This window comes from Carcharhinus amblyrhynchos, chromosome 35, assembly GCF_965287045.1.
Source record: "Carcharhinus amblyrhynchos chromosome 35, sCarAmb.v2.hapA, whole genome shotgun sequence".
Lineage (NCBI taxonomy): Eukaryota > Metazoa > Chordata > Chondrichthyes > Carcharhiniformes > Carcharhinidae > Carcharhinus > Carcharhinus amblyrhynchos.
Window position 1 is genome coordinate 13,694,548 of NC_137358.1, and position 21,680 is coordinate 13,716,227.

At 47.9% G+C, this 21,680-nt stretch overlaps 1 protein-coding gene across 1 annotated transcript in view; it reads left to right on the plus strand.

The window, feature by feature from the left end:
* Nucleotides 1–278: 278 nt before the first annotated feature.
* Nucleotides 279–21,680, plus strand: part of sgsm3 (small G protein signaling modulator 3) — a 73,087-nt gene continuing 51,685 nt past the window's right edge. The window contains exons 1-2 of the mRNA XM_080217355.1: nucleotides 279–392; nucleotides 19,327–19,416. Of these exons, the coding sequence (XP_080073481.1) occupies nucleotides 19,407–19,416 (10 nt within the window). The 5' untranslated portion in view covers nucleotides 279–392; nucleotides 19,327–19,406. The remainder of the gene's footprint in view (nucleotides 393–19,326; nucleotides 19,417–21,680) is intronic.

Sequence of the window (21,680 nt, forward strand, 5' to 3'; positions counted from 1 at the left end):
TTGGGGGTTTTATTCCAAGTATTTAGGGTTTTTGTACAGTTTTGGGGGTTTTATTCCAAGTATTTAGGGTTTTTGTATAGTTTTGGGGATTTTATTCCCAATTATTAGGATTTTATTTGCAGTTTGAGGGTTTTTTATAGAGTTTTGAAGGTGTATTTGTACAGTTTTGGGGGTTTAATTCCCAGTGTTTAGGATTTATTGCTGCTCTGAGAATTTCTATCCAGGTGTTTGCTGTTCCTCGGGAATTTGTTTCCGGTTCAGGGTCGCATTCCCGGCATTGCGGCTGCGCGGAAGGGAAAATGTTTCCGGTGGACTGGATGACGTGTCGGGAAAAGGATGCACCGGGAAACAGCGAGAGAGGGAGAGACAGTGCCATGGAGACAGAGATACAGGTAAACAACCCCCCCACCCCGGTACACGCCCCTCCCTCCCTTCCACCCCGTCCCCTCGGCCCCCTCCCCTCTCCTTCCCCCCCACCCCGCCCTGCTCCCTCCGCCCCGCCAGGTGCGGGGTCACACTGCCCCTGCCCCCTCTCCCTCAGCCCCTCCCTCTGCCCCCTCGCCAGGTGCAGGGTACATTGCTCCTCCCCCTCGCCAGGCGCGGGGTCGCGCTGCCCCCTCCCCCTCTCCCTCTCGCCAGGCGCGGGGTCGCGCTGCCCCCTCCCCCTCTCCCTCGCCGGGCGCGGGGTCGCGCTGCCCCCTCTCCCTCGCCGGGCGCGGGGTCGCGCTGCCCCCTCCCCCTCTCCCTCGCCGGGCGCGGGGTCGCGCTGCCCCCTCCCCCTCTCCCTCTCGCCAGGCGCGGGGTCGCGCTGCCCCCTCCCCCTCGCCGGGCGCGGGGTCGCGCTGCCCCCTCCCCCTCTCCCTCTCGCCAGGCGCGGGGTCGCGCTGCCCCCTCCCCCTCGCCGGGCGCGGGGTCACGCTGCCCCCTCTCCCTCTCGCCGGGTGATTGTCGAGCGTGATTGTGATTGCTGGCATCCATTTCTCATTACTGTGGCTATTTCTGTCGCTCTGAAGTGCAGACCTCTGTCAACTGTGTCCATTTTACAACCCACCCATCATAGTCTGACCAATTTAACATATTTATGTCTGAATGGCTTGTGTGAATCTTGCCTCCCTTGAGGGCTGTTTTGTTCCCTGGACTTGCTCTTCTAAGTGACCGTGTGACCTGAGTAAAGAATGTCTTGTTGTGCACATCAGTCTTGATTTTGTTATTAACCTGTGTTTTATGACTTGCTTAGCTTCAGAGCCACTCAGCGCTGCTGCATCAATCCGAATGATTTTTGAACCCCGCTTCTCACCTACTTCCCAGTGCTCGGTTCAGTAACTGTGGACTGCTTTTCAGCCCCAACTCCGTTCTGGAACTTGTTCAGGCTGTTTAAATTGGCACTTTCTGTACGAATCTTAAATACTCCCTTTGTATTTCCTGCAAAAAGATGCATGAGAAGAGAGATAATTGTCTAAATCTTTTTAGATACTGCACTGAACGCCCTGGAACCGTTCCTAATTTCTTCTATTATTGTCACATGTATATAGTGGAAGTATTGTTTTTTGCGTTCTACAGATATAGCATACCATTCTTAGGGCATATAGTGGAGAAGGAAAGGATAGGGTGCATCAAAGTTTATTTATTAGTGTCACAAGCAGGGTTACATTAACACTGCAGCAAAGTTACTATGAAAATCCCTTAGTCGCCACACTCTGGCACCTGTTTGGGTACACTGAGGGAGAATTTAGCATGGCCACTGCACCTAACCAGCACATCCTTTGGACTGTGGGAGGAAACCGGATCACCCAGAGGAAACCCATGGAGACACGTAGAACATTACAGCGCGGTACAGGCCCTTCGGCCCTCGATGTTGTGCTGACCAGTGGAACCAATCTAATGACCCTCTAAACTAAACTATTCCAATGTTATCCATATGCCTATCCACTGACCATTTGAACGCCCTTAAAGTTGGCGAGTCCACAACTGCTGCAGGCAGGGCATTCCACGACCTTACTACCCTCTGAGTAAAGAACCTACCTCTGACATCCGTCCTATAATTACCACCCCTTAATTTAAAGCTATGTCCCCTTGTGTTAGCCATCACCATCCGAGGTAAAAGGCTCTCACTGTCCACCCTGTCCAATCCTTTGATTATCTTGTATCCCTCAATCAGGTCACCTCGTAACCTTCTTCTCTCCAATGAAAATAACCTCAAGTCCCTCAGCCTTTCCTCATAAGACCTTCCCACCATACCAGGCAACATTCTGGTAAACCTCTTCTGCACCCTTTCCAATGCCTCCACATCTTTCTTATAATGTGGCAACCAGAACTGTACACAATACTCCAAGTGTGGCCACACCAGAGTTTTGTACAGTTGTAACATGACCTCACGGCTCCAAAATTCAATCCCTCTACCAATAAAAGCTAACACACCGTACGCCTTCTTAACAACCTTATCAACCTGGGTGCCAACTTTCAGGGAGCTATGCACGTGTACCCCGAGATCTCTCTGCTCGTCAACACTACTAAGAGTCCTTCCATTAGCCCTATATTCTGTACTCCTGTTATTCTTACCAAAGTCAATCACCTCACACTTTTCCGTATTAAACTCCATCTGCCACCTCTCAGCCCAGCTCTGCAGCTTATCTATGTCCCTCTGCAAAGTGTAACATCCATCCTCACTGTCTACAACTCCTCCAACTTTGGTGTCGTCAGCAAATTTACTAATCCATCCTTCTACACCCCCATCTAGGTCATTTATAAAAATGACAAACAGCAGTGGCCCCAAAACAGATCCTTGAGGTACACCACTTGTAACTGCACTCCAGGTTGAATATTTCCCATCAACTACCACCCTCTGTCTTCTATCAACTAGTCTATTCCTGATCCAAACTGCTAAATCACCCTCAATCCCATGCACCTGCATTGTCTGCAATAGCCTACCATGAGGAACCTTATCAAACGCTTTGCTAAAATCCAACACCACGTCAACTGCCTTACCCTTATCCACCTCTTTGGTCACCTTTTCAAAAAACTCGATAAGGCACGACCTACTCCTATACGGGGAGAATGTGCAGACTGCACACACAGTGACCCAAGGCTGCAGTCGAACCTGAGTCCCTGGCGCTGTGAGGCAGCAGCGCTAATCATTGCTGCTGTGCTGCCAGAATATAGTGTTGCAGCTAGGATGAAGAGAGAGATAAGACCATTCCGAAGTCTGATGGCAACAGGGAAGAAAGAATTCTTGAGTCGATTGCTAAATGGTTTCAGAATGTTGTCTCTTTTTCCTGATGGAAGTAGGTGGAAGAGAGAAAGTCCAGATTATGTCACTGGGGAAAAAAAAGCTCAAGTAATTTGTGACGTGTCACTGTATGTTTGCATTTGGTTTGGGTTTGCCAGTTATCAAATATGTACATTGTGTTAATCTTGTAAAGAGTAGCTGCTTTCCCCATTTGCACTCCATTTCACTCTGATCTCAGCTACTTTATTTCGAACCTGAGGGCTACTTCCTGATACTGCCTCAGAGCTTCGTTCCTAATACACGTCTCCGACATTGAACTGGTCAATGGCTTCATCCCCTCGCTGCACATGCATGTCAATAGTAATAACAAACTTCTGGTTATGGGGTGAAAAGTATTGGAGGATTTACACTTACAGCTTTCCAGTGGCTTTGAGCCACTGAAGTGCAGATTTTTTTAATTCATTCGTGGGACATGGGCATCGCTGGCCAGGCCAGCATTTATTGCCCATCCCTACTTGCCCTTGAAGGTGGTGGTGAGCCGCCTTCTTGAATCGCTGCAGTCCATGTGCTGTGTGTTGACCCACAATGACGTTAGGGAGGGAGTTCTAGGATTTTGACTCAGTAACTGTGAAGGAACAATGATATATTTCCAAGTCGGGATGATGAATGGCTTGGAGGGGAACTTGCAAGTGGTGGTTTTCCCATGTATCTGCTGCCCTTGTCCTTCTAGGCGGAAGCGGTCGTAGGTTTGGAAGGTGCTGTCTGAGGATCTTTGATGAATTGCTGGAGTGCATCTTGTAAATGGTACACACTGCTGCTACTGAGCGTCAGTGATGGAGGCAGTTGAGAGCCAGTGTCCATTCTACAATCCATCTTACTGATCTATCAATGTGTCTTGAACAAATTAAACATCTTCTTGTCTGCCCTGTGACAGTGTGTTACCATCAAGATCTAAGAATTTTATACCTTCCATTGCGATTACCTCTCATTTTTGTAAATTCCAGAGAGCATTCAGCTCAGTCTTTCCTTGCTACAACCCCCTCATTCCAGGATTCAATCAAGTCATCGTTTGTCACACTCAGCGACATGGTAGTTAGTGCTACTGCCTCACAGTGCCAGGGACCCGGGTTCAATTCCTGGCTCGGGTCACTGTATGGAGTTTGCGTGTTCTCCCCGTGTCTACATGGGTTTCCTCCCACAGTCTGAAAGATGTGCTAGTTAGGTGCATTAGCCGTGCTAAATTCTCTGTGTACCCGAGCAAGAGTGTGGCGACTAGCGGATTACCATAGTAACTTCGTTGCTGTGTTAATGTAAGCCTACTTGCAACACTAATAAATAAACTTTAAAACTTCCTTCCTTGGATAAAGTGGTCAAGTCTTTTTATCTACTTTGGTTATGCACATACTGTGCTGTGGTTTCACCAGGACCCTATATAATTATAGTAACATTTCTTTCCTACTTCAACTCAGTGATAACAAAAGTTAGACCCGTGTCTGCTTTGTTTCTGCACGAGAGGGTCACGCGTGTCCCATCTTTTCGTGGGGAGCTCCCAGATGGTGATCTGTGTTCCTTCTCCAGGGAGTGGTGGAGGGGATCAGAGGCCCCAGCCTGTGCCCACATGGAGATTGTAGATATTGTCATCTTTCTTTACTCCAGTGCTTAAATAAAACAGTTGTAGAAAGGCTATTTGATCAGTGGACCCTAATCATTTCGCCATGGCGAAATACCTGTTAAAAATGTACTATCTCGAGACAGCCTGTGGGGGCCGTACTTTGCTGATTGTCCAGCTCTGCTTGCAATCCTTGCTGCTGCTTTTGGTCGTGTTACGGTGCTTCGGTGTTTGTGTTCATACGAGGTGCTGTGTTCTTTGTTTCGGGGTTGGGGAAGTGACGTACTGCGCAGATAAATGCACAGGTAAACGTACCTTGTGTGGCGGTGTTGCTGTGTGTGCCTGATCTAGGTGAAAATCGCAGACTCTGGGCAATCTATTGACGGGGAGGCTGCGGTTGGTGTTTTCTTGCAAGAGAAAGTTCCCCCTGTTGTGTCCAGATCTGACTACTCGCACGAACATGTTTGGCACTGGGAGTCGTCATGAAACTGCTCTTGGCTTGGAGGGAAACAAGGGAGAAACAGAAGTTTGAAATAAATTCCATCTCATTATGACACGTTGCTGGCACTTCTCCGAGAGGAGGAAGAGATGTGTTTGTGGTGGGGGAATCTGGTAACTAGTGTTTGTCTTTACCTTTTACCATTTCTGCATTGTTCAGGCATTCATTCTTCCGTCTGCCCACTCTCCCTCCCCATCCTCACCCATCCCCATCATAGAGGCACATTCCATCATTACTGTCATGGTGAAATATCCCCCGTCCACCCCCAGCTCTTTCATGGACAGAGAGAGACACCCCATCATTACCATCATGGTGGAACATCTCCCTACTCTCTTTTCCCGCCCCCCCCCATCCCCATCATGGAGAGAAACACCAATCGCCCCCCCAGCCCCATCATGAGGTACAGACAATCCCCATTCCCATGGCAGTGAGATACTCTTCCACCTCTTTCTCTTCCTTGCCCCATTGCCATCGTGGTGAGCTATCTCTCTCCCTATCCCTCTCCCCTGTGCTGCTGCCTTGGCCAGTATCGGGAGGAGGGGGAGCTTTTCCAGATCCACTTGATTGCCACTGTCAGAGCCAGCAAGGTTGCTGCTGAGATGAATATTTTGGTGGCGAGTGGATTCAATGCTTGCTGAATGGGAAGACATTGCCTCCACTGGAGATTGTTAAACCTGGCCTGTGTTTACTGGTTGCTGAATCTGGGAAAGTGGAGAACATTGCTGTTAACCGTTCAAATCAGTGACCGTTGAAACGTTAACTCGTGTTTCTCACTTCACAAATGCTGCCAGACCTGCTGAGTAATTCAAGCATTTTCTACACAAATTTCCAATCATAGAATATTACAGTGCAGAAGAGGCCCTTCAAGTCTGTGTGAAATGCCCTGGCCTGCCCACCTAATCCCACTTGTCAGCCGTTGGCCCATAGCCTCGAATGTTGTGATGTGCCAAGTACTCAAGCAAGTACTTTTTAAAGGATGTGAGATGCAGTGTCTGCAGTGTTTTGCTTACGTATTGAAACCTTTGTTTTAGGCTTAATATCAAACCTGTGCCGTGACTGTAAAGATGAGCTTATCCTTCTGGCAATGCACAGTGATTAAAACAGGAAAAGCCTGTCTGCCCTTTACAGCTCACATCTCACAATCGCCTTGCATTAGCACTGAATAAATTACAAAATAAAGGAGGAAGTTTGCTTTATTTCTTTCACCAACTGTTGGTGTTCTGTTACTAAGTTTTATTTTAGGAATGCAAGTTGACTCTTACTTTGGATAAAAGTGCACATCATGAGTGGCAATTTCCTTGCTTTATAATTTGCCCATGGGATGTGGGTGTGGTTGGCTGGGCCAGCATTCGTTGCCTATCCCTCATTGCCTTTGAGGAAGGGATGGTGAACAGCTTTCTTTAACTATTGTAACCCCTGAGGTGTAGGTACACCCATTGTGTTGTTAGGGAGGAGGTTCCAGGATTTTGACCCAGAAACATGAAGGAACAACCAACATACTTCTGAGTCAGGATGATGAGTGGCTTGGAGGAGAATTTGCAGGTGCTAGTGTCCCCATGTCTCTGCTGCTCATATCCTTCTGTGTGATAGATGTCACGGATTTGGAAGGTGCTGTCAAACGAGCCTTGGTGAGTTCCTGTAGTCTGTCTCACAGATGGTACACTGATGCCACCGTGAGCTGGTGATGGGGCAGAGTGAATATTTAGGGTGGTGAACACGTTGCCAAACAAGTGGGGCTGCTTTATCCTGGATGGTGTTGAGCTTCTTGAGTGTTATTGGAGCTACACCCATCCAGGCAAGTGGAGTGTATTCCACCACACTCCTGACCTTCACCTTATAAATGGTGAACAGGCTCTGGGGAGTGGATCGCTGCAGATTTCTCAGACTCTGACCTGCTTTTGTAGCCACAGTATTATATGGCTGGATTGCTCTATTTTCTGATCAAGGGTACCTCTCTAGGATGTAGTGACGATAAAGTTGTTGAATGTCATGCAGAGGTGTTTAGATTCTCTCTCTTGTTGAAGGTGGCCGTTGTCTGGCACTTGTGTGGCGTGCCCGTTGCTTGACTCTTAAGCTTACCGAGCCAGAATGTTGCACGTGGCTACAAGTTGCTTTGGTATCTGAGGAACTCTGCCCAAGACTGCAAGAAACTACAAAAGGTTATGAATGTAGCCCAATCTATCATGCAAACCAGCCTCCCATCCGTTGACTCTGTCTACACTTCTGCTGCCTCGGGAAAGCAGGCAGCATAATTAAGGACTGCATGCATTCCGGACATTCCCTCTTCCACCTTCTTCTGTCAGGGATAAAATACACAAAGTCTGAGATCACGTACCAGCTGACTCAAGAACAGTTTCTTCCTTGCTGCTGTCAGACTTTTGAATGGACCCACCTCGCACTAAGCTGATCTTTCTCAACACCCTAGCTATGACTGTAACACTACATTCTGCACTCTCTCGTTTCCTTCTCGATGAACGGTATGCTTTGTCAGTATAGTGTACAAGAAACAATATTTTTCACTGTATACTATTACATGTGACAAATCAAAATTTGCAATCGAAGGTGAAACATCTTCACTTCAAAGCTTGGAATAAAGGAGAGTTAATTGATGAAGCAGCTGAAGATGGCTGACCCTGAAGAGCTCCTACTGCAAGTTCTGGGGCTTGGATAATTGACTTGCAAGAACCAGAACCTTGTGTTTTGTGCTAGGAATGACTCCAACCAGACCACCACCACCACCCCACCACCCCGCCACCCCGCGTCTTTTCCCATTAATTTCAATTTTGCTTGGGTTCCTGATGCTATACTCGTTTAGACCATAGACTCCCTACAGTGTGCAGAAGGAGGCCATTCAGTCCATTAAACCTGCACCAACAACTATCCCACCCAGGCCCTATCCCTGTAATCCCCATGTATGTACCCCCTGCTCGTCCCCTTGACACTAAGGGGCAATTTAGCATGGCTAATTCCCCTAACCTGCGCATCTTTTGGAGTGTGGGTGGAAACTCAGGCAGACATGGGGAGAATGTGTAAACTCAGGGTGGAATTGAACCCAGGTCCCTGGTGTTGTGAGGCAGCTGTGCTAACCACTCTGCCACCGTGTTGCTGGTGCTGCCTTGATGTCTAGGACAGTCTCTCTCGCTGCACCTTTGGAATTCGGCTCTTCATCTTGGGACCAAAGTCCTGAAGCCAAGTGACCCTGGTGAAACCCAACTGAGTATCAGTGAGCGTGTTATAGCTGAGGAGGTGCCACTTGTTGGCACTGGCACCATCTTACATCACTTTGTTAATGATTTGAGTAAAGTGACATGACAAGAATTGACTAGATTGGATTTGTCCTTTTTTCGTGATCATAACCTCTGCATTTTTCCACAATGCTGGGTAGATGCCAGTATTGCAGCTGTACTGGAACAGCTTGACTAAGGGCTCAGCTAGTCTGGAGCACAAAGCTTGAGCATTTTACATCCAGTGCTCTCGGAGCATGTAACCTGTGTGTATCCTTTGGAGTGGGCAGCATGATGGCACAGTGGTTAGCACTGCTGCCTCACAGCGCCGGGAACCTGGGTTCGATTCCTGGCTTGAGTCACTGTCTGTACGGAGTTTGCACATTCTCCCCTTGATTGCGTGGGTTTCCTCTGGGTGCTCCGGTTTCCTCCCACACTCCAAAGATATGCGGCATAGGTAGATTGGCCACGCTAAATTGCCCCTTAATGTCAGGAGGCTTAGCTAAGGTAAATGCATGGGGTTATGGGGAAAAGGGCCTGGGTGAGATTGCGGCCAGTACAGAATCGGTGGGCCGAGTGGCCTCCTTCTGCATTGCAGGGATTCTGTGATTCTGAGTGAATTGAATTTGTTGAATATTGACTTTTGCGACCAAAAGAGAAACTGCTGGAAAATTTCAGCAGGTCTGGCAGTGTCTGTAAGGAGAGAAAAGAGCTGACGTTTCGAGTCCAGACGATCCTTTGTCAAAGCTTTTTGTCCACTAACATTTGTGGTATTGGAGATCTTGGGAGGAGGTTATGATAGATGGCATTTCTGGCTGAAGACATTTGCAAATGCTTCATTTGAGTTCGTTACACTAGGCTTCGCTATCATCAAGGCTAGGGACACTCATGAAACTTCCACTGGTCGTTTAATCGTGCATTACTCCTCATGATTGGATGTGACAGTGCTGTAGAATTCATCTGTTGGTTGGCAGTAATGCTTAATCTATAGCATGCTGCTCCTGATGTTTAGTATGCATGTGGTGTCGCTTCACCAGGTTATCATAGAATCCCTACAGTACAGAAGGAGGCTACTTGGCCCATTGGGCCTGCACTGACAACAGTCCCTCCCAGGCCTTATCCCTGTAACCTCACGTATTTACCCTGCTACTAAGGGTATGGGGCAATATAGCTTGGTCAATCAACCTAACCTGCACATCTTTCGGACTGAGGGGAAACTGGAGGAAATCCACGCAGACATGGGGAGAGTGTGCAAACTACACAGAGACAGTCACCCAAGGCCAGAATCAAACCCAGGTTCCTGGTGCCATGTGGCACTGCGCTAGCCACCGTGCTGCCCATTTTTGAATACCTGACATTTTTCTCCAACACCCTTTGATAAACCAAGGTGTGATGGTGTCGTGGAGGACACAGCTCAGGTTATAGGTTGTGTTGTGTTGTTCTACTGTTCATGGCCTGTAGTGCCTCGTGGGTGTCCAGTTTTGAGCTGCTGGACCTGTTCTCAATTTGTCCCATTTTGAGCGATGGTAGTTCCATGCATCATGGTGGAGAGTGAAGATGAGACTTTGTCACAGGGACCGTGCACTGGTCACTTGTGCCATTACTGGCATGGACAGATACGTCTGAGACACAAAGATTGAGTGTGAGTAGGTTTCTCCCTCTTGCTGGTTCCCTCACCACCTGCTGCAGGACCAGTCTGGCAGTTACTACCCCACAGGATCCTCAGTAAGAAGTCTGACACCAGGTTTAAGTCCAACCAATTTATTTGATAGTTTATTTGTGTTTGATGATTTATTTGTGTTTACCCCAGTCCAACGCCGGCATCTCCACATCAGGATCCTGCCAGCTTGGTCAGTCATGATGCTACTCAGTCACTCTTGGTGATGGACATTGAAATTCCTTTAATTTAAGGAAATTCCCTTCCTGGAAAAATCTAATTTTCAGATTTTATTTTCTGTTCCCTGTCTTCAAGCAATTTAATATTGCTTTATATTTTAAGTGTGTTTCCCAAGCATGCCAATGTAGTGAGCCTTTAAGAAGTCACAGTGGGGTTTCCACTCTAGCCTCTATTTTAGCCACTGTAAGGGGCAGCAAAAAAGTGACACACTTGGAAGTACTGCTGCCTCACTGTGCCAGAGACCCCAGTTCGATTCCCAGCTTGGGTCATTCTCCCCGTGTCTGCGTGGGTTTCCTCCCACAGTCCAAAGCTGTGTGGGTTAGGTGGATTGGCCATGCTAAATTGATCCTTAGTGTCAGGGGGACTAGCTACGGTAAATCTCCCACCCAGAGTACGTTCTGTGACCTGATTCCATAAGACTTCAAGGGGTTTGGAGCCAGGGTTGAGGACTCCAAGGCAATGTTTTCGCTAATGCTCCTTCATTGTGTGTGGCCCGTTGGCTGTACTATGTGGTTCAATTCGTTCAAGATTTCACATGGCAACACATCTTAAAGAGACTGCTCCTTATCTCCTGACAGTCATTCCAACCATTGCACTACCTTTAGGGACTATTGTTTTAGGAGCACTGTCTATCACTGTGCTACCATCTCTGGTGGGACTGCATGCACCCAGGCTTGGTGAGGTCTGAGATGTTGATTTGAAAGGTATGATTCTTTGAGTATAACTATTTTGCTTGACTAGTCCATGGGGCCACTCTCAATTTTAGCCCAAATCCCAAGATGTCAGTGAGGAGGACTGTGCGCGGTTGACCAGACGGGATACGTCTTTGTTGTGCTGAAGTCAGTGCTGAGATGGTTTGTCCAGTTTTAATCTTATTCATAACAGTTGGGCTTCACCGTGTGGCTTGCTGGGCCATTTTGTGCTTTGCTGATGAACAGAAATGACTGCTTTGGTTTGAGACGGGTTGGTGACCTGTTGATATTTCTCTAGATCGCCCTGCTTTAACCGATGTGCTGATTGAGCTCTGTGAAGGCTGCAAATTTGCGACGTTGGGCATTGTGTTTGCAAGCATCAGTGGACCCGCTGTTGCTGATAAATGCATACCTGTGATGAATTATCTGATAGAATTCAGCTGGGCATGGACTCGGTCACAGGGGAGCAGGATTCTGCTGCGGAATACACCAAATGCAAAGTGAGTGATGCGTTGTAGAGGTCAATGCGTCTGCTTCCCAGGTGGATCCTGAACTCTTTGGATCAGGTTTATTCTGCTGTTGAATTTCTTCCTGAAATCGTAGACTCCTACAGTGCAGAAGGAGGCCATTCGGCCCATCGAGTCTGCACCGAACACAATCCCACCCAAGCCCTATCCCCATAACCCCACATATTTACCACACTAATCCCCCTGACACTAAGGGGCAATTTAGCATGGCCAATCAATCTAACCCACACATCTGTAGACTCTGGGAGGAAACCGGAGCACCTGGAGGAAACCCACGCAGGCACGGGGAGAACATGCAGACTCCGCATAGACAGTGACCAAAGCTGGGCATTGAACCCGGGTCCCTGGCATTGTGAGCAGCAGTGCTAGCCACCGTGCCGCGATGTGGAGGTGCTGCCTTTACGAGAGGTTGTGATTGATTGGAGAGATATGGGAGTGGGATTGGTTGGATTGCCTCTTGAAGAAGCCCCACAGACTCGATGGACCATCCTCTTTCTGTGCAGCACCATGCGATGACTGTTTAGGATGGTTTAGCTCTGCCACGAGAGGAGACTTTCAGGGTTCTGTTTACTCGGAATGTTACAATGGGGATACCAAAGTTTGTGGATGTGCCAGAAATTGCCAACGTCGGAAGTCAGACTCCAGCCTCTTTAAATCAGTGACGCAGGCCTTTATGGTGGCCAACAAGTTTCACATGGTCAGGGAAATATTAGCAGTGTGCAGGTACGCGATTCTGTTTTGAGCAGGTCACTAGTGTAAGTATTGATTAACAAGGATGCCCGGACACATCCCAATGGGGATTGTTCCATTCGTTGTATCTGTTCCCCTAAATCAGCGTTCAGCCAGAAGCATGGGATCAGGAAAGTGAATCCTTGTGCGGGAAGGTCAAACGGTGAGGAGCTTGAAAAGTGGTTCACTCTTCCATACTCTGCCACGAATGCCACAGCAGCATTGAGTCAGCATTGGAAATGTGTTTGTGTCTGCTGTTAACACTGCCACTCGGTCACAGGAGTTACAGCTGCCCCATTAGCCCATCTGCTCCTGTGGGAATGGCTGTCTTGATGTGGGCTGGTCCATGGAGTACAGTACTGACTCACTGATATCCTGGTACACAATTGAAGGCAGTGACAAAGTTGATCGACATGGTGATTTGAGTGGTGAACTTGTATGTTCATTTGGTGTGGAGGGGGGTGGGTGTTGCTGTGTTGCCCGTTTTTGGCGGCGGGGGGGAGTGTTGTGTTGTCCATTTTGGAGGGGGGCGGTGAGTGTTGCTGTGTTGTGCATTTGGGGGGTGGGGGGTGCCCATTTGGCAGGGGAGTTGGGTGGGTTTGGCTGTGTTGTCCATTTGGCGGGGGGAGGGGTGAGTGGGTGTTGCTGTGTTATCCATTTGGCGGGGGGAGTGGTGGGGCTTACTGTGTTGTCCATTTGGTGGTGGGGCTTGCTGTGTTGTCCATTTGGTGGGGGGGGTTGAGTGGGTGTTGCTGTGTTGTCCATTTTTGGGGGGGGGGGGGTTGCTGTGTTGCCCATTTGGTGGGGGAGGGTGGGTGTTGCTGCGTTGTCCATTTGGCCGGGGAGGGGGTGGGTGGGGGTTGCTGTGTTGCCCATTTGGTGGGGGAGGGTGGGTGTTGCTGTGTTGCCTGTTTGGCGGGGAAGTGTGGGGGTTGCTGTGTTGCCTATTTGGTGGGCGGTTTTGGGTTGCTGTGTTATCCATTTGGCAGGGAGGGTGGGGGTTGCTGTGTTACTGCTCATTTGGTGGGAAGGTGTGGGGGTTGCTGTGTTTTTTTTTAATAGAATCCTGACAGTCCATCATGTCTGCACTGATATTGTGACAGAATATTTTACCCAGATCCTATCGCTGTAGCCCCACACATTTCTCATGGCCAATTCACAATCCACCTAACCTATGTATCTTGGGATAATATAGCATGACCAACCCACCTAACTGCGCATCTTTGGAGTGAGAGAGAAAACTGGAGCACCCAGAGGAAACCCACACAGATACAGGGGGAATGTGCAAACTCTCACAGTCAACCAAGGCCGGAATTGAGCCTGGGTCCCTGGCACTGTGGGGCAGCAGTGCTAACCCACTGTGCCACCCTGATGGCACTCTTGTGGGGGAACAGTTTGCCAGTTATTTCTGCCCAAGGGCAAAGGAAGATGAGTTTCTTTCTGATTGTCTCTAAGCAACCCAGTGGAAAAGTTTCTGAACATAGTGCACCTTCAAATTGTCAGAATTTTCTGGTGATTCACCACTGCCTTACAAGCTGAATCACTCATTTGCTTCTAAAAATAGACCACACTTGACTGCAGACTGTGGCGTGGATTATAATACTTAAAACACCAGCTCTGAATTCCCCCTGCCTGTAGGGGCGTTGCTATCTCTGTCTACTCTGCACTTGTAGACAACGAGGGTACAAGTCAGTTAATGGATGAATAGCTTTGGGACAGTGGGCAGCTTTTAAAGTGGAGGTGGGCCACCTAGGCTTGACGTACATTGCCACCAGAGTGAAAGGTAAGACTAATGAAGATTCATCTCTCTGGATGAATGAAGATGAAGCAGAAGAAGTGTGTGTATGCCAGATGGTAGCTTGATCACAACTGAGAATCCAGGCTGAATGTAGGAAGTTTCAGAGGGAAATGTGCAAAGAAAGGAGAGAAGCAAGGTGACAGTGTGAGAAGAGATTCACAGCGCATGCATTTGGTAATCCAAAAGTAATATTACAGCAAAAGGAAGAGAGAGTTCATTCAGCATCAGAAAAGGGATTTGCACATTGAAATAGAGGGCATTTTTCTTATTCATTCGTGGGACATGGGTACCGCCAGCTGGCCAACATTTATTGATGTGGAGATGCCAGCGTTGGACTGAGGTAAACACAGTAAGAAGTCTCTCAACACCAGGTTAAAGTCCAACAGGTTTAATTGGTAGCAAACGCCACTCTGGCTTTTATTACAACATTTATTGCCCACCGCTAGTTACCCTTGAACTGAGTGGCTTGTTAGGCCATTTCAGAGGGCAGTTGAGAGTCAACCACATTGCTGTGGTAAAGACAAGATACTGCAGATGCTGGAATCTGAAATAAAAACAGAAAAAGCTGGAGAAACTCAGCAGACCTGACAGCATCTGTGGGAAGAGAATAGAGCCAATGTTTCAAGTCTTTTGAGCTGTGACAAAGGGTCATCCAGACTCAAAACGTCTCTCCACATTGCTGTGCTTCTGGAGTCATATGTAGGCCAGACCGGGTAAGGATAGCAGATTTCCTTCCCTAAAGGGACGTTAGTGAATCAGGTGGATTTTTCCAACAATTGATAATTGTCATCAGTAGGTTCTTAATTCCAGATATTTTTTATTGAATTCAAATTCCACAATCTGCCGTGGCGGGATTCGAACCCGGGTCCCCAGAACATTAGCTGAGTTTCTGGATCTAATGATACCCCTAGACCATCTCGAGATATTAAAGGAGCATTTTGCAATTATCTTTACCAAGGATGAAGCTGCTGCCCAACTCCTAGTGAAAGAGGAGGAGTTGACACATTGTATGGGCTTAAAGTTTATTTATTAGCCACAAGTAGGTTAATATTTACACTGCAGTGAAGCTACTGTGAAAATCCCCTAGTCGCCAAAGAACTGTTTAGTAACTGAGGGAGAATTTAGCATAGTCAATCCACCTAACCAGCACAGTTTGGGGGGTGGGAACGAAACCAGAGCGCCCAGAGGAAACCCACACAGACATAGGGAGAACATGCAGACTCTGCACAGACAGTGACCCAAACCGGGAGTTGAACCGGCTCTCTGGCACTGCGAGGCGGCAGTGCTAAACGCTGTGCCACCGTGCCACCCATGATAAAGAGGAGGTATTAGGCTGAAGCTGGTAAGTCACCAGGAATTAATCCAGTACATCTGTGAATTCCCTGGGAAGGAAGAGTGGAGACTGCAGAGGCTGTATGGGTCAACCCAGCATCTACAAGTCAATCAGTTTAAATCCAGCAGCGGGAAAGATGGTGGAAATGATATGCCAGAACAAGATCAACAATTGCCTCAACAAACGCGGATAAATTGAAGGAAGCTGGTGTAGATTTGCGAAGGAAAATATCAGGTTTTACTAAGTTGATTGAGTTTATTGACAAGATAGCAAGAGTGGGTTGATGATGGCAATCTAATTGATGTGGTGTACACAGACTTCCTTCAATATATCCGCATTCATCAAGGCTATTGTTAATCTTGTTCCGGCTTATCATTTCCACCATCTTTCCCACTGCTGGATTTAAACTGATTGACTTGTAGGTGCTGGGTTGACTCTGCAGTCTCCACCCTTCCTTCCCAAGGTCTTCACAGATATACCGGATTAATTCTAATTGCTGTGGTGTACACAGACTTTCAAAAGGCAAAGTGCCACGTAACAGAAACATCAAAATGCACGGAGGCAGTTCAGAGGAGGTTCACTACATTGATTCCGAGGGATGAAAGGGTTGATGTATGAGGAGAGACTGAACAGTTTGGGCTTGTACCTGCTGGAGTTTAGAAAGATAAGAGGGGATCTAATCGAGGTATATAAAATTTTAAAAGGGATTGATAAAGCAAATGTAGACTAAATGTTTCCTTTCATGGGGCAATCTAGAACAAGAGGTCACAGGTGTAGGTTGACAGGCGGTAGATTTAACACTGAGGTGAGGAGGGACTACTTCTCTCAGAAGGTGGTGAATTTGTGGAACTCGCTGCCCCATAGCGCGGCGGAGTCTGAATCATTGGTTTCAAGAAGGATTTAGATATATTCCTAATAAAAAAAGGGATAAGGGGAAATGGGGAACAGATGGGAGGTGGATTTGAGACCAGGGAGAGATCAGCCATGATCTGAGTGATGGAACTGGCTCGAAGGGCTGAATTTGCCGACTCGTGCTCCTAATTCTTCTGAATAAAAGGGATAGTGGCAAGGAGTTGGCTGAGTGACAAGAAAAAAGGGAAACTAGTAGAGAACGGTTGGTTTATGGTGTGGAGGGAGGTATAAAAGTGGTGTTCCTGTGTGGTGGGGGATGGTGTTTGGACCACTGCCTTTCCTGATCTGAGCTAGATTTCAGTGTACAGGCCACAATTAGAACAAGACGAAAGGTGGAAGTGTTATGGGAACAATGAGGAGAGGCAGTCCAAGCAAATTTTACAGTGGGTGTGGGAAGAGCGGCACTGGGGGTGTTGGTGCAGAGACGGTTGGCGATTACAGGACAGGTTAGCAAAGCAGTTAATAAAGCCTGTAGGATCCGGGGCTTTCTATCGAGAGACACAAAAAGCGAAACCTATATCATACAGTAAGTCAGCCCCAGCTGGAGGGCGGCTGTCTGATCTGAGCACTGGATACAAAGGCTTTAGCAAAGACACAGAAGAGATTTACAAGAATGGTTCCAGGGTTAAGGCTGGCACAGCGGTTAGCACTGCTGCCTCACAGCGCCAGGGACCCAGGTTTAGTTCCAGGCTCAGGTCTCTCTCTGTGGAGCTTGTATGTTCTCTCTGTGTTTGCGTGGATTTTCCCCAGGTGCTCCGGTTTTCTCCCACAGTTCAAAGATGTGCAGGTTAGGTGGATCAGCCATGCTGAATTGCCCTTTAATGTCCCAAGACGTGTAGGTCGGATGGATTAGCTATGGGAAATGTGTGGGGTTGCGGGGATAGGGTGGGGGAGAGGACCCAGGTAAGATACTCTGTCAGAGAATTGGTGCAGTGCAGACCCGATGGGCCGAATGATGTTCTATTTCTACGGATGAGCTAAGGTCCATTTATCTGGATAGACTGGAGAAGCCTCCTTGGAGCAGAATGGTTTAAAACCACAAAGGGTTTGGAAAGAGTAAAGAAGGAAAAATTGTTTCCAATGGCTGACAAGCTTCAAGGGGATCGACAAAAGAACCAGAAAGGTTTTCCACACGCTGCCCGATAGAGCACGTGGATAGAGATTCAAAAAGCAACCTTCAAGAGGGCATTGTATAAATGAAGGGGGAAAACAGGGAAAGAGCAGATAACCAACTGGGTTGTACGTGGAAAGTCTGGTGTGGGCTGAATGGCCACCTCCCGTGCTGTCAGAACTGTACAGAACCAGGAACTTTTTGAGTACAAGAGCACAGAAACAAGATGATATACGAGAGATTTAATCTTGGTAGCAGAAGGAACTTCCTCATGGTGAGGTGAGGCTGGGGAATTCACTCGTAGAGTGAATAAGGCAGAGCCATAGGAAAGTTACAGCACTGACAAGAGGCCGTTTGGCCCATCATCTCTGTACCAGCAGTTTGTTATTGTGAACGTTCAATATTGAATTGTGGGGTGAAGTAAACGTGGTTGATGAGATGTGGGAACTTGTCCGTATGGAAGAGAAACACTGATGTGGACTGGTTGAACCGGTTTCATGGGTTGTAACTTGCCATGTGTCTGTTATCTGAGCTTCATACAGAGGTGATGCTTACGAAAAGCACTGGCAGCTACGGATAGCAGGGAGTAAAGGGATTGGGATTTCTGTAGATTGAACAATTGTGCAACTGGGGTTGTGTGTTTTGATGCAAGTGCTCCTGGAGCCAATCTTGAGTGAATGTGTTACTAAATTAGAAATGAAAACTGCTCGTGCAGTTAACCCACTCAGGATAGACTGCGATGTACAGCACGGTGGTGCAGTAGTTAGTGCTGCTGCCTCACAGCACCAGGGACCTGTGTTCAATTCCAGCCTCAGGTGATTGGCTGTGTGGAGTCTGCACGTTCTCCTGTGTCTGCGTGGGTTTCCTCCCACAGTCCAAAAGGTGTGCAGGTTAGATGGACTGGCCGTGCTAAGTTCTCCCTTTTATCCAGAGATGTGCAGGTTAGGTGAATTGGCCATGCTAAATTGCCCCTTAGTATCAGGGAGACTAGTCGGGTAAGTACATAGAATCCCTACAGTGCAGAAGGAGGCCATTTGGTCCATTAGGGCTGCATGGACAACAATCCCATCCAGGCCCTATCCCCATAACCCTATGCATTTACCCCGCTAATCCTCCCGACACTAAGGAGCAATTTAGCCTGGCCAATTCACCTAACTTGCACGCCAGTGTGGGAGAAAACCGGAGCACTCAGAGGAAACCCACACAGATGTGGGGAGAATATGCAGTCACCCAAGGCTAGAATTGAAGCCCGGTCACTGGCGCTGTGAGGTAGCAGTGCTAACCACTGTGCCATCCTGGGGATAGGGCCTGGCTGGGATTGTAGTCGCTGGAGGCTGAATGGGCCGAATGTCCTCCTTCTGCACTGCAGGGATTCTGGCCGAAAGTCTGAGCAGAACTTTCAGTTCACTATCCTGCACTCCAGGGGAACGGTGACCTGCCCCAGTACCCGCAGGAGTTAATGTTGATGTTTCGACGAGATGTTTGATGGAGACGGGCCTATGAGTAACCCCCGGTAACAACTCTCGTCCCTTTTTATCTCAGGTTTGGTGAACTCTAACCCGACAGCCCATTGTGTAATCTGCCAGGAGTTTAATTTGATTTGGTGATTGGTACATTGTCCCCCCACACACACATTGTCAGCTTGCCTAGAAATGTGTCTGACTGAACTGAGGCTGCTGCTTTGATTCCTGGTGGTCGGGTTAATAGATTTGAAGCCGGCGTTCATCTCCGTGCTCCACATCCTACTGATCAGGTTCTCTTCTTCCTAGTGCGCTGAGCGACTGAGTCGAGGAGAGCACACACCCCCACAGAGCTTGTGAAGCAAGGAACCCCTACATCCGTTGACAAAATGACTTCAGGTATGGAATGCAGTCGCAATCTAAGGAAGGGGAGAGGATTTTGAAAATGGTGAATAGGATTTAATGGAATCTAGGCTGGAATATACTGGGCCTGCTTCGTATTAACACTGCTGTATATCACTTGTCGTTGCATGGATTCTGATCAATTCTATGCAAGTAAGATTGTACTTCACAGCACCTGCGTTTTTCCCCCCCACGTCACAAAATATTAATTATCTCCGGAACAGCTCCAGGAGTTTTGCCTTAATTCCAGTAATTAGTCCCAGCGTGAAGGAATGCTTCATGACATCAGCAGTGAACTCATGCTTTTATGAGTCTGTCATTTTGTCTCGCATCTTGGTTTAACTTGAAATAGTGCTGCTGACAGACCTTCACTCCACGGCACATTTTATATTCTTCTGCAAAGCTCCTCATTTTCTCTGGTCCGAAGTGAACTGAAATTTTCCTAATCTTTGTGCACGGCTCAATCCCCAAATGCCCAACACTGAGCTCATTACCGTTCTTACGTGGCACCTTGGTGACCAGAAGTGAATTCTGTGTTCAAAGTACACTGACAGTCCGAGATGTAGCTTCACACAGTGGTCACAGGCTCGTATGCTGCAGATGCTGTAACCTAGCCCAGTATTCGACATTCAGTTAATTGCTACTCTGCAATCTCTTTCATTGCCTCCCTATTTAGTGTGTGTGTGTGTTGTGTGTGTGCCTGCCTCTGTTTGTGTGTATGTATGTGTGTGTGTGTGCCTGCCTCTGTTTGTGTGTATGTATGTGTGTGTGTGTGCCTGCCTCTGTTTGTGTGTATGTATGTGTGTGTGTGTGTGCCTGCCTCTGTTTGTGTGTATGTATGTGTGTGTGTGTGTGCCTGCCTCTGTTTGTGTGTATGTATGTGTGCCCGCCTGTTTGTGTGTGTGTGTATGTGTGCCCGCCTCTGTTTGTGTGTGTGCCCGCCTGCGTGTGTGTGCCCGCCTGCATTTGCACGCGCGCGTGCCCGCCTGCGTATGTGTGTGTGTGTGTGCCCCCGTGTCAGTGGGCGCGTGCGTGCCCCCTTGCCCTTCAATCTATATTTAAGTGGAATTTCCCTGTATTCATTGATACCCTTCCTGGGTTTTGTTGCAATATTCTTTAACAGTCTGGATCTGTACAGTTCCTGTACCTGCCTTTATTTAGTGCCCGTTCAGCCTGTTCTCGTTCTCCTGGGCACTCAGACCCCACAGAGTTAAATATGGATCTTAGCCCCAGTTCTTATTTTCCTTGGTGCATCCCATGTCAATAGCTTCCTCACCGACACTAATGGAGGAAAACAAAAGGTGTCGTGTCATATCAAATGTATCTGCACTGTGTGAAGTTACAGTGCGGCACAATAGCATAGTGGTTAGCACTGCTCCCTCATAGCCCCAGGTTCAATTCCCAGCCTTGGGTGCCTGTCTGTGAGGCATCTGCGTGTTCTCCCTGTGTCTGTGTGGGTTTCCTCTGGGTGCTCCGGTTTCCTCCCAGATAAAGATGTGCGGGTTAAGATGGATTGGCCATGCTAAATGTTCCCTCGGTGTCCAAAAATACGTAGGTTAGGGGAATTAGCGAGGTAAATATGTGCGGTTATGGGGATAGGGCCTGGGGGTAAGATACTCTCTTGAAGAGTTGATGCAGACTCAACGGGCTGAATGGCCCCTTACTGCACTGCAGCGATTCTATAGCTGGGTCACTGTACTGCGAGTTTAAACTGGAACTCTCTTGTCAGTTACTTATTTACTTTGATGTTTCTTATGCTTCAGTTATCTAGGGCACAAGTGAGACCACATCTTGAATACTGTGTACGATATTGGTCTCCTTACTTAAGAAAATATGTAAGTGAAGCAGTCCAGAGATGGTTTACTGGACTACTACCAGAAATTGGTGGGTTGTCCTATGAGGAAAGGTTAGGTTTGTATCCACTGGAGCTTAGAAGACTAAGAGGCAACTTGATCGAAACCTTTAACATCCTGAGGGGTATTGACAGGGTGGGTGTGGAGAGGATACATCCCCTTGTGGGAGGATCTAGAGCCAGGAGATCACAGTTTAAAAATAAGAGGTCACTCATTTAACAGAAGTGAGGAGATTTTATTCTGAGGGTGGTGAGTCTCTGGAACTCTCTGCCTCAAAAGACAGTGAAAGCAACGTCTTTGAAGATTTTTAAGGCAGAGTTAGATAGATTCTTGATCAACAAGTGGGGGGAGGGTGAAAGATTATTGGGGTGGGTGGGAATCTGGGGTTGAGGTTACAGTCAGATCCGC